Source organism: Triturus cristatus, chromosome 9 (assembly GCF_964204655.1).
Source record: "Triturus cristatus chromosome 9, aTriCri1.1, whole genome shotgun sequence".
NCBI lineage: Eukaryota > Metazoa > Chordata > Amphibia > Caudata > Salamandridae > Triturus > Triturus cristatus.
In genome coordinates this window covers 1,020,281,207-1,020,294,091 of record NC_140592.1, presented here as the reverse complement: position 1 = coordinate 1,020,294,091, position 12,885 = coordinate 1,020,281,207, and the positions used below count along the sequence as shown (strand labels likewise).

At 47.9% G+C, this 12,885-nt stretch overlaps 1 protein-coding gene across 7 annotated transcripts in view; it reads left to right on the top strand.

The window, feature by feature from the left end:
• Positions 1-12,885, top strand: part of FLVCR2 (FLVCR choline and putative heme transporter 2) — a 612,292-nt gene that overhangs the window by 460,847 nt on the left and 138,560 nt on the right. For all 7 annotated transcript variants that reach the window (XM_085626721.1, XM_085626718.1, XM_085626720.1 and 4 more), the window contains one exon: positions 12,173-12,283. In XM_085626721.1, the coding sequence (XP_085482847.1) occupies positions 12,173-12,283 (111 nt within the window). The remainder of the gene's footprint in view (positions 1-12,172; positions 12,284-12,885) is intronic.

Genomic DNA, 12,885 nt, shown 5'->3' with positions numbered 1-12,885 from the left:
GGCCCATGATCATGCCTTTGAGGGTTCGGTTGAATCTCTCAACCAACCCATTTCCTTGGGGATGGTAAGGAGTGGTGAACTTGTAAGTTACCCCACACTCCTTCCACAGGGATTTCATATATGTGGATATGAAATTGGTCCCCCTGTCGCTCACCACCTCTAGAGGGAATCCCACTCGGGAGAAAATTCCCATCAGTGCCCGTCCCACCACGGGGGCCGTCACTGTCCTCAGAGGGATGGCTTCAGGGTACCGGGTGGCATGGTCCACCAAGACCAGGATGAACCTGTTGCCCAGGGCTGTCTTGGGGTCCAGAGGCCCCACAATATCAATACCCACTCGTTGGAATGGCGTACCGACCACAGGGAAAGGTTGCAGAGGAGCCTTATGCTTCCCTCCGCTCTTACCACTTGCCTGGCAAGTCTGACAGGTTCTGCAGTAGGAATCTGAATTCTTATGCATTTGGGGCCAGTAAAAGTGGGTGACAAGCCTGTCATAGGTCTTGTCCATCCCCAAATGTCCTGCTAACGGCACATCATGAGCCAGCCCCAGTAGGAAGGTTCTGAACTTCTGGGGTACCACCAGCACACGGGCTGACCCAGGTTCAGCAGCCTTAGGCTCGGAATACAGGAGGTCACTCTCCCAGTACACGTAGTGTGTTTTGGCCTGAACACCATTGGCCTGGTCTGCAGCCTGTTGCCGCATACCCACGAGAGAAGGGCATTCTTTCTGCTCCCTGCAGAATTCCTCCCTGGAGGGACCTCCTTCTTGCTGCCAATGGGTCAGCTCAGGCAGATCTCCCAGTTCGGCAATCTGTTCCCCGGTAGGCTCCAGAGCATCCCCCTCAGGGTCTACTTCCTCCTGGGCCGTGGGAACTTCGGGGGCCGGTTTCCCGCGCCTCCTGCGCCTTCTCCCTAAGGCCGGTTCCTGGACCTCTCCCTCAGGCTCCAGGACCCTCTCAACACCCCTACTGGCTGCCATGGACCGGGTGGTCACGCACGCCCAGTCGGGTAGACCCACCATCCTCAGATGCGTGGTCTTCTCCACCTTCTCCCAAGGGGAACTCTCCAGGTCGTTCCCTAGCAGACAGTCTACAGGCATGTCAGTTCTCACAGCGACTTGTAGAGTACCAGAGACCTCCCCCCACTCAAAGGGAACTTGAGCCATTGGACAACGACTCTCTACGTTGTCAGCATTGACAACCCTACAGTAGGCATTGGGTACAATCTGCTCTTGAGACACCAGGTGTTGCCTCACCGAGGTCACGCTGGCTCCTGTATCTCTAAGAGCCTCAACCTTCTTTCCATTGATGGTCACCACCTGCCCATATTTCTTAGTGTTAGAGGGCAGGTAAGTTACAGGGACCATCTCACTGTCTCCTAGCGAGACTAGGGTCATCTGCCCGGGACCCCCACCCTCCTGGACTGCTACTTCCTCCCCAAAGTTAACACTAGCTACTTGCCGGGGTGGAGCACCAGTGGGTGCGGTCTTACCAAACAGGCGACACTTAGGATCAGAGGCAATGTGACCCGGGTCACCACACCTATAACAATTGAAGGGCCCCTTTGGAACAGGTCTACCTGTCGGGGCCCCGTTCTGCTGCGGGGTTGGGGGAGGCTGAGAACCCTTCTGCTGGTTCCCTTGGGAATTACTTTGGGGGCCTTTTTGGAACCCCTTCTGTTTACCCTTGTCCCCCCCACTCTTCTGCTGGGGACCCTGCCCACCTTTGGCGGAGTCTCCCACTTGACCCTTGTGGACCCTGGTGCTGAGCCAGCGGTCCGCCTCCTCAGCAAGCTTCCGCGGGTTGGACAGCTTGCTATCTATCAGGTGCTGGCGTAGCTCAGGAAAACATTGACTGGACAAGTGCTCCCATGCAATTAAATCAAGCAGCCCTTGATAATCACTCACTTTGCTACCCTTCACCCAACCATCCAGCGCTCTGCAGAAAAAGGTCACATATTCCACATACGTACTCTCAGGGATCTTCTTGGTCTCCCTGAACCTCTGTCTATATAGCTCAGGAGTTAACCCATACCTGGTCATTAAAGCTTCCTTCATATGGGGGTATGAGGTTTGGAGATCTAAGGGTAAATCTAACAGTGTGTCACGCCCTTCAGCAAGGAACCTTCCCCACAACCCCGCTCCCCAGTCTTTCTCAGGGACCCGGTGTGAGGACATGGCCACCTCGTAGGCCCTAAACCACTGCCCTATGTCATCCTTTCTGAAATACTCCTTTACTACATCTTTGGGGATGTACACCTTGGACTCTACCTGCGCTGGTGGAGTGCTGCCACCAGAAGGAGCGGTGTCCAAACTTTTCGCCTTCAGCTCCAACTCCTTCAATCTGATATCATGATCCATTTGGCGTTGTTGTGCCTCCAGGGCCAACTTCTGCTTCTCCATTTCCATCTGTCCTGCCAACTTTGCCATCTCCATTGCATGCGCCCTGTCTGCCGCCCTGTCTGCCAGCTCCTCTGGCGACCGGACTCTGCTGGGCTCCTCAAGGTTGTCGGGTGGAACGATGTCCCCCGCATTCCGTAGGTCTCGTGACTCCTTCCAGGCTCTCAACGCCTTGGTGTACTGGGGCTTCCTCTTGCATCCAGCATGGGGGACTCTGAATTGTACACTGTAGCCTTTCAATTGCTCCATCGTGTAGCCTTCCAGTCTCTCCCAATCCACCTCATCGATTCCAGAAATCACAGAGAGTGCTCTCCCAGCGGAGTGTGAGCCAGGCATGGTTGCAGTAATGGCAGATGTCTCAACAAAGTTCAACAATTACAAACCTGTGGCTGCGTTATTTGGTCTGCTCTCACTATCTGGTGATTAATAATTCACTGTATGCAAATTACAAGTGCAAATCCGAAATCCCCACCGCTGCCAACAATGTTAGAGTCGGGGATCTCTGGTTGGCGCAAGGTTGCCCTTGTGTCAAGCAGGAACCCTCTCCTCCACGTCAGGGCGCAGGATAACCCCTCGCGAATGACCCTTGCTCACCCTCTAGGTGCGTGGCGTGAGCAGCCAAGGCGATTCCTCAGGCGTTGTTGGTTAAGCACTTACAATCGTACACACAGTAAATACATCAATCCCCCCCAGAAACGGACACCAGACCTGGATATATATAAAAATACGATTCTTTATGTAAAAATAAGGTATATATATCTCAGCAGACTTATCACAAGACCAATAACGTTGTCGCTAGGCCACCAGGTTATACAGCAGGCAAATGTTCTTGGTTCGTAGTTTCAAATGGATACTTCGTAGTCTCTTTACTCGTAGTTCCAGTACTCACAGAGATCGGTTCCTGCGAACGGGGAAATAAGGCGTTGCGGGCCCCGAGCCCGATACTGGACTTCTTTCGTGATTAGGAGAGTCGGCACAGGTCGGTGCGACTCTCAGCTTGGGAAGTGTTCTTGGGTCCTCAATCAGCAGGTGTGGGCACGTAGGCAGGCGCGGCCAGCGACCCTTTAGCACGGCAGTGCAGGAGGGTCTCCACAGCGGGGGCGGCGCGGCCTGAGATGTCCGGGGATAGCGAAGCGGGGTCACAGGGCACAGTCAGTGCAGCTGGATGACCCGGCGTAGATCACAGTCGTCGGACGGCTTCCGGCAGGAGGGGTGATAGCGCGTTCAGCGCACTCCAATGGCAGGCGGTGACAGGGGTGCAGGCGGCCTGGCCCGGGGACAGAGAGCGGCTCCGGACGGAGCGGGGCTCTCACGGGATTGCGGCAGGCGAGCTCCTGAGTGTCACGGCCCTAGGAGGGGCGATGAGGGGCGCAGTCTCTTTTCCAGCGGGATGCACACACGGCTCGAATTGGAGGACGAGCAAGAAGCACAGAGAACCCACTGTTCCTGGGGTTCAGTTCAGGGGGCAAGCTCAGATCAAGCCCTTGGAGAATGTTCAAGCACAAAGTAGCAAAGTCTTTTCAGTAAGTCTCTTCCTCTCCTTTCTCAGCAAGGCAAGCAGCAGGCCAGCTCCTCCAGCGTCTTCTTCTCCTTCTAGTCGGGCAGAGGTTCTTTGTGGTAAAACAGGATTCTGATTTCTTAGGAGCCAGGCTCCTATTTTTATACCATGATTCTTTTGTTCTTTAGCGCCAGGGGGCCTAGGCCTGGCTCAGTCCAGTTCTGGAGCACTTTGTTATGGTGACTCTGCTCTTTCCTTTCAGCAGCAGGGCAGAGACATCCGCCGCCCCACAGGGGGTGGCGCCGGCTTTGTGGTGGCAGAGCACAGGTCTATTCAAGAGTCAAGGTGTACTCCTCCCACCCATCCAGGTGTCACCTCTCTACCCACCACCTGGCAGCCAACCTGTCTCTGGGGATTCCCCCACCCTGCTCCTTACTGTTGCTAGGCAGAACACACACACACACAGCAGAGGCGGACTGAGATGGTCAGGTCAGTAAATACTAACTTTCTAAAAGTAGTATTTACAAACCCAGGATATTAAAATAAACTTGACTACAAGAAGTATTTTATTATTCTGAGTTCAGGCATACCAAACTTGACACTCTACCATGCTCTCTGAGTCCACTGGGGTCACAGCGTTGGCGTGATCCCAGCAGCCCATTCTGGCCTATGGAGAGCAGGTAGCCCTCAATAGTGAAGAACGGAAAGGGCTGTAATTCACTACTAAGACATGCCACACACACCAGGGCATGTCTTACCTTATGCCTACAATGCACCCTGCCCTTGGGCCTACCAGAGGGGTGGCTAATATGTAGGTAAGGGAAGGTTTAGGGACTGGCAAGTGGGGGCACTTGCGCAGTCAGCGCGACGGTCCCAGACCGCGCACAGGGTCTGCGGTGGCAGACCCTAGACACACTTTACAAGGCCGCTTCCGTGGGTGGCGCAACCAGCGCTGCAAGCCCACCAGCAGCATTGGCATTCACAAGCCCTGGCACCCCTGGTGCACTTTACTGGGGACTGACAGTGAATCCAATAAACCAATCATGGACATCAATTACAGGTACACTTTACCTAGGGAGCACTTGCACTGCGGCACGGATTAGCCGTGGCGCAGTGCCCTGAGCGGACAACACCAGCAAAACAATCGAGGCACACCATCAAAAAGTGGAAGGGAAACTCACGCCAAGGTGCCAGGTCTAACAAAACCCTACTATGGTACAAGCCCTGGCATAATTAGAGAGGCTTTATCAGAACTCTTGCATAATGAGATTGCTGCCGTAATTTGTCGCCACATTACAGGGCACAAATGGGACAAGTGGATTTTTTTACAGGACAAGTAGATTTATGAAGCAAACTGCCCCACGGACAAGTAGATATTTTATTAAATTCCACACCCCTGGTTTCATAGTTAATTGCACCATTGGAGGACGGGGCCACACTCCCGCTCCTCTCTGGGCTCACAGATCCCTGTAGGATCGTCCAGTTTCTCCAGTCCCTCTGCATTCTCCAGCCACTACAAGCAGGCCCCATGTTCCTATTTTTACTCCCTGGTTCATAGGACAGAGCTATGTGGCTGGTGGGGTTGGGAGGGGATTAGCACATCAGCAACCATCAGGACATTTCTCAATTGTTCTGTAAATATTTGTCCTTCCCACCCTTTTCACTGGGAAGTTCTCCTGATGGTGGTTATTTCAATAATGTTTCAGGTCCTAAGTAACATCAGGCAATCGGTCCCTACTGATGTCAAGATGCTGATACCTTGGAGTAATACACCCTCAAATGATCTGAAGGGCAGTGCCACACACCCCGGTAGGCCTGCCAAGACGAGCAGTGTCGGAGGAGAAGGGAGCCTCTCTATGCTCAGAGGGAATTCCTCCGACGTCAACTAGTCCCTGCTGCGCCACAGCCCCTTCAGCTCATCCTTCATACTCCTCTGCAGCCCCTCCTTTCTATTTGCAGACAGGGATCCCAAGCACCACAGCCTGCGTGAGCTGTCAACAAGTGCAGTCTGCGGCCCGCCTTCTGGGCCTTAGACGGTTGATGAGTCAACAGGAGAGTTATTTTTGTCTTAGTACTGACTGAACCATTGTGCCACTGCTCCTCTCCCATCGGTCAGAGTCAGGATGGCATTCATGCAGCTGGATAGAGGAGGATTTCAGAGCAGGGGAGAGAGAACTTTGCTGCTAGGCGGCCATCTTGGATGGTTGACTAGCCACGTCCCAATGTATTTTCACACTCCCCGTTTTGTCTTTCTTGAATCAAGTGCTTTACAGTTTTAGATGATTTATCGCGTGCTTTAAAGTGCAGTTCAGTACCTTGTTTGCTGTTCAAACGAGCAGAAACCCTCATAGTTTTGTTACAGTGAACAAGGGCCCGCATGCAATTTTATATTCTCTACATTTTACTGTCTATTTCAAAGAATCACTTTTATACGATTTTAAGTTTGTTATTGTGGTTAGCGTAAAGCACTTGTACACCTGCATAGCCTCCATGGTACATGGGTTAGAAGCATATTAGGCCGGAACTGGGAATTAGAAGCTGCCTCAAAACAGCAGGCCTTCAAGGATTTAAGACAGATGGGAAATTTAGAGTGGGACAAGGATAGAGAACCTTCAGCCACTCTAGCATGTTTTTTTGGTATTTGGGAATTTTCAGAAACAAAAGCGAGAAGGAGCCGAGGGATCTGGGGTGTATATAACTTTAATACTTTTCTGGAAGAAAGCCAGGACAGGATCTGTCTTTATTAATGAGATTCGATCCTTCTTCAGAGGTCCCTGAAGAGAGGCCAACTAGGGATTGGCATAGCAGAATTTGGAAGAGCTTGTCCCAAGTCCGGCTGCTATATCAGAGTAGCTTGGTTCTAGTGCAACAGATGTGCATGTATGCACCATTTCTTTAGCGCGATTCTAGCCAAAAGGCAGCTATGAGTTATACAGGGTCAAAGAACAGCTTAACTAATAAAATTGCTTAGTCATGAAGTCCTTTAAGACCCCAAAAAAGGCATTAGCGTAGTCCAGGCATTAATCCTATAGTAGCTGCAGTTACTAGCCGCTTGCCGCCGTATTGAAGAACAATGTAATTTTTCTTAAGACAAGATTGTAAATGCAAGCAGCCACAATCGCCAATTTAAGGTGAACAGATTTAACTGAGAGAGGGCAAGAACCCTTCTGAGTGGACCACTAAGTGTTAGTTAAGGAGTCTAACCGAAAGTCTACTACAAGAGCCTTGGTTTTGCCACTTTGCTTGGCGCCTGTAGGTACCCAGCCACTCACAGATGTTCTTTTATATTTTAGGGAAAGTGGTAAGACAGGCTGTCATTTGATTCAGGAACTGCATAATCTGTCAATTGGTTCGTCTTTGAGTTAAGACCATTATGCACAGTGCAAAAATGAATGTTCAGTCCTTACATAGCCAGCACAAATATCGCAGTTGCATACATTTTACATTACACCTTCCCCCCAAACCACCTGAAGCATCTGGCCTTACAGCCTCTCAGTTTTGCAGTCCTGGGCGCTGCCAAGACTGAAAAAATAATGTTTCAATGACTCTTTTGTTCATTGGACAGAGCCACGAGAACTTCAGGCATTCCCTGGAGGTTGTTTTTCAAAAGTGTCATGGGATCTTTTAAAGAACGATGCAGTCTTGAAAATTGCAAACATAAAAAAACAAGCATTGGCATAGCCAATAGCTCTCGCCTTTGGGACCTTATAAGTATTTAGCCATGCAGCATATTATCCTTCGTGCTACAACATCTACTGTTACTTCACATGTCACTGGTGAACTGTCACACACACCCAAGGATGAGCTTTCATGCTATTTAATTCCTCTGTGAGTATTAGTGCATGTTAAGATTTGCACCTTCATCCATTAATCCTCACTATATGCAAGGAAGTTCCGCTGTCTGCAGAACTGTAATGAGCAGGGAAACTGGAGAGCTTAAAGGCTGTGCAGTGGCACTCCCTCTGTGTAGGAAGCTGGGCAGTGAAACAGGAGTTGAAGCTACACTACTGCAGCTCCATGGATCTATTACTTTGTTTATATTTTACACCTTCAGTGGCTTCTGATCAGTGATCTACATTCTAATATAAAGATCTTATTTGCTGCTAGCTGAGCAGGGTGTGGAGGGTGAAGGAATGCTAGCAGAGATGGTGGGAGGAATTTCAAGGGTGTGTGCTCCCTTTGGCCTGCTGAATAGCTTCCCCCAGTGCTTGCCGCAGTAAAGTTCTGCACAGGGCAGTGGGTGCGGGGAGAACTGGGTAGCAGACGGCAGCTGCAGTGGATGCTGGGCACTCTGCATGTTGAGTAAGTGACATGTTTAACATCCGAGAAGCAGGTGGGCACTCTGAAGAGATGGTGAGGCCTGCAAAGAATGAGGCTAGTTGTGGTGCGAGGCATAAACTGAGCATCTCAGCGGCCACTTCTAGGGATGCTGGGGGCTCTGCAAGTTAAATGAGCAGCAGAGAGACCGGTGAACACTCTGAATGAAGGGAGAGTAAGCCCTCTCCGGTGGCATATGGGGTGGTTTATGTATTTGTTTAACTCAATAACCTTGCAATATAGATGCTAAAATTACACTGCACTTCCACAGTTACTCACAGGTAATGAATCCCATGCACTTGTTGCCACTGAATGGCACAATTGTTGTTTCCTGCTGCAGGTGTGTGGTATGCACAAGTGGTGTAGATGCCTCGCCATCCTTCCCTGAATTGACAAGGCACCAATGTGGGCATCAGAGCGCAGTACACAGAGGAACAATTTTTACAGGGCTAACAAAATCAAATCTTGTAAAAAATAAAAAAAAATGCATTCTTGTACCGCACTTGTTTCCACAGAGTTGCAGCTTCGCTGCGCTGTACATGCCAAGTGTTGCGAGTCTCCCCACCAAATTAAGCATGCTTTGGACAGTGGAAAGATCGAAAGTTATGAATGGGCGGACACGCACAGATCTCTGCAGCAGCCCACCTACTGAGCAAACAGGCTGTGATCCATCTACAAATTAACTCTCTGCAATCTGAAATGGCAGCAGCCTGCCCTCTGTGCCACACAGTTTGTCACCGGGAAGCACAACACTTTGGGGGGCTTATTGGAGGACTTATTTTTCACCATCAGACTTTGACCTACGTACAGAGATAGGAAGGAAGGGGGCCGGAGAGGAAACAGTGGAATGCAGGGGTGAACAAAAAAAAAACGAGACAAAGAGACAGGAAGTGTAGGTTAGTAGAAGAAAGAGGGATAAGATGGTATCAAAACTATGTATCTTTACATTGTATTCACATGTTTCAAGGGACGGTATCAGCTGACCGAGGTCACAGGTGCGTCATACCACTAAAAAGTAGGCACAATTACAACAGGCCCTCCTTGTTTACCAGTGCATCCCTGTTGCTAGCCAGACACAGATGGAAACGAGAGGTACAATGGTGTCTCTTGTGAAAGGAAAGTCAAAGAAGATTGATCACCGTGCTCAGTAGGTACCCCCAGTGAAAAAAAGACAAAAAAAGACCTCACAATGAGGTTACTTCATATAAAGATGAATCATCATAGGGCATGCACCCAAATGAGCAGTGGTATATTCAACAAACCTACATTGTTTTTCATAAGAAATGCCCGTCGGCCATGTGCAGTGCTTATGAAGATGCCCATGACTTCAGATTTTATAAAAGTAAATTCTGGAGCCAACCTGCGAACTATGAAGGCCTGTTTTGTAGAGGTAGTAAGGTTCACATAGCTCGTTTAAACCTATTGTTTATTGCAGTGTCCATGTTGTAGAGGTTAGAAATATAGGGCAGGGCGTAACGTTTGAAAGGCTGACTTTGTGACAAGGGTACTCCTATAATATGCTGTGCTTACTAGAAAGAGATTGGAGGGAATTTTCCAGTTGCTGGTAGGCAAGAAAGGGAACAGCCCACCAAGACAGGAGGCAAAGCTGATTTACATTGGTCAGATAATGAGAAAACAAAGTAACATCGACAGTATGATCCGGTTTATGAGTGGGTTCAACATCCCATTGCTGTAGTATTACGAGTTCGAATTGGACATTTATGTGACAAACCCTAAAACAGAGGTGAGATTAACCCACGTTTTACAATCTACAACTGTAATAAGAAATCAAGAAGAGCACACATATACTATTAATTTATAAAAGAAATGATCAAACTGGGAATATTTATTTGCGAGAACTACATGCAATTATCAAATGGGTAGGATTTGGAAAGTAGTGGAAAATGAACACTGCACTAAAATAATTTTGCTGAGTTTGCATGGCTCAGTACTATCCCCATCAGCGAAGAGAAAACAGGAATTTTGTATGAAGACAAACTATAAACTCATGAAAAGATGCATTGGGAAGAATAAAAAACAATCCCAGACTGTAGTCTATGTTGCCAAATCAGGCGTGTAAGAGCTGATGCAATAAAGGGCGCAGCCAGACTTTTCATTCTGCAACAATGATAGTGATACAAGGTGCTGCTGATAAAAGTGCTACTACCGCTGACCCTCTCTGAGAAAAGTGCCTGAAGAGAGCCCAGAAAGAATGTTATTTCCGGACTTCTCTATTAAACGTGCCACGAGTCGAAGCAGATGACAGAATCATTTACATAATTCAGTCCAGTGCTCACTCTGGTGATTAAATAACTGACATTTTCTTTTCACCGATGACTGCCACGAACAGTTTCTGGAATAAACTGTGAAAGCAACTAAAACAAGCCCGGGAGTGGTGTCCACACTGGTGCTTGTGGCGGCATACGCCTTGCCGGAGCGAGCTGTGGCCAATTAGCACACGCGCTGCTGCTCGCTCCCGCAAGGTGGATGCCGCCACAAGCACAATTGTGTGCTCCAAAAGAGCAGAGAGACGGCTAAACGCCCTCCTATGCAGCGCATGCGTGCTGCGTAGGCGAGACCTAAAAATACCCTGCTATAGTGCCAGATGTTTGGATTGCATTCCGGTGAGCCTGCTTACCTTCTCTTTTAATGTTTTTAGAGTACATGTTTAATTAAACTAAGCAAACAGTATATGGCAGAATAATATGGGTCTGGTTTATTCTTTGAGTGAGACAGACACCCCTCTACAAACGGCCATTGTCCCTCAAACCTCCTACATCATCAACCAAGGTTTTCACTGTGAGGGCGGATGTGGAGTTTGATTAGAGTTTAATGACTCTTGAGAGTTTTGTCCTAAGGTGTTTCAACAGAGTTCCTAAGTGAAGCGGCAAGAAGGGCGCAACTTCCCTCACTCCCATGAAGTTTCAACATGAATCTTTCCATTTAAGACTTAATCAAAAACATATGTTTGGCAGGGACGCCTATACCACACCAGGGGCTTGTCTTTTAGGCCTCACACCATGCCCTGAACAAGAGAAACCAGACACTAAATTTGCCGACCTGCTGTTGATACTGGCAAAGCAAACCATCACCATACATTGAAAATCCACCACCAGCCTACATATATATCTTTGGGGGGCAGCTGACAAACGATTCTCCGCTAATAAAGGTATGGCTTTACACAGAAATGAGGTACACAGGCTCTGGAAACTTCCAATTGCTACCGAACGGGATGACCGGGGCGTGGCTTTAGCAGAGCCTAGATGGGCCATTTTAATGCCCCCTTGACAAGCCTTTAACTCCTTCGGCAGACCCCACTACAAATCCTTCCCCTTGACAGGGAATTGCCATGTGGTCGGTTAAGGTCAGGGTTTGAATCAGATCACTATAGATTAGTTTAGGGACTATATTAGGTGGTTAAAATACTTTCTGTAAAGTAACCTTTTTGTTGTCGAAATGGCTACGATCAGTTTAAAGATGTGTATTTTGAAGAGAGTGTTGACTCTAAAAGAGGAAGAGTGCAATGTCCTAGACTCTAGTTCATTGCGCCTGCTTACTCTTTAGTGAGTGAATTATTGGCGTCTTTATTGGTAGATGGCAAATCATCGTAAGATTTGAGACTTTACCCAAAACTATAGAAAATCTTTGCGCATGTTGGTCCTAAATGGTATGAGTGACTAGAAGACGTAGCAACAGAAGAGAATGCAGCCCTTCTTTTTCCACCATCCATCTCTATCAGAATCCTTAGTGGGCAGTAACTTTGCTAAACGTCTTGTTGCTCTGTGTAGTAACCAAGTGAAAGAACGGTCTGTGGTTAAAATATTTTATCACTGTTTTTTAAACTGGACCTCCCAATTGAAGAATATATTGTATGAAGACCTAATTGTCCTGTGACATGTGCTCGAGGCTTTGGATAGATCCTGGGAGGAGGCTAACACATTTTTCTTCTTTTTCTTTAGGATGACCACGCTGATTGTCTACCTCATGTCCCTGGTAGGGATGATTGTTTACACGTCCACCTTGGCCCTCGGGTACCTCTGGGTAGTATTCGTTACTGCTGGATGTCTGGGGTAAGTAGCAGCTTCTGAAAGTCATCAAATAATAGGTTCGAGAAGAGAAACCTGAAAGTCATCAAACAATAGGTTTGAGAAGAGAAACGTGAATGGCAGACGAGTAATAAGGTGCAAAACCGTATTTTTGTGCGGAAATTGGGCTTTTACCAAAAAGTGTTTGCCTCCATTTAGTGTGATTTTTCTTTTTTCACTGGAGTGCATACTTTGCATAAAAAGTAATGAGAGATACTGGAAAGAGAATGGTTAGAGTCTGAAACATTTTGGGGCAAGACATTCTGTGGGCAAAATAATTGTGAAGTCAAGTAATGTGATATATTGATGAACTTCGTATAATTCAAATTTGCTAATTTAGCCAATTTAATTTATTTAGATATTGCATATCCCTAGTAAGTAGTAATAATCTGAGTCGAGCTAAAATTATGAAAACCGTGTATCGTACTCACTCAGTCAACACTTATTTTGTAAGTGAGCTAAGTACTTGAAAACATAATCGTGCCACTATGCTGAAGACTTTATTTGTTAAAATTCTATATTTTCAATATAGTGAGGCTTACAAATGAAAACCTTTTTGTTCACTGTATTGCAACTAAGTTTTCTGT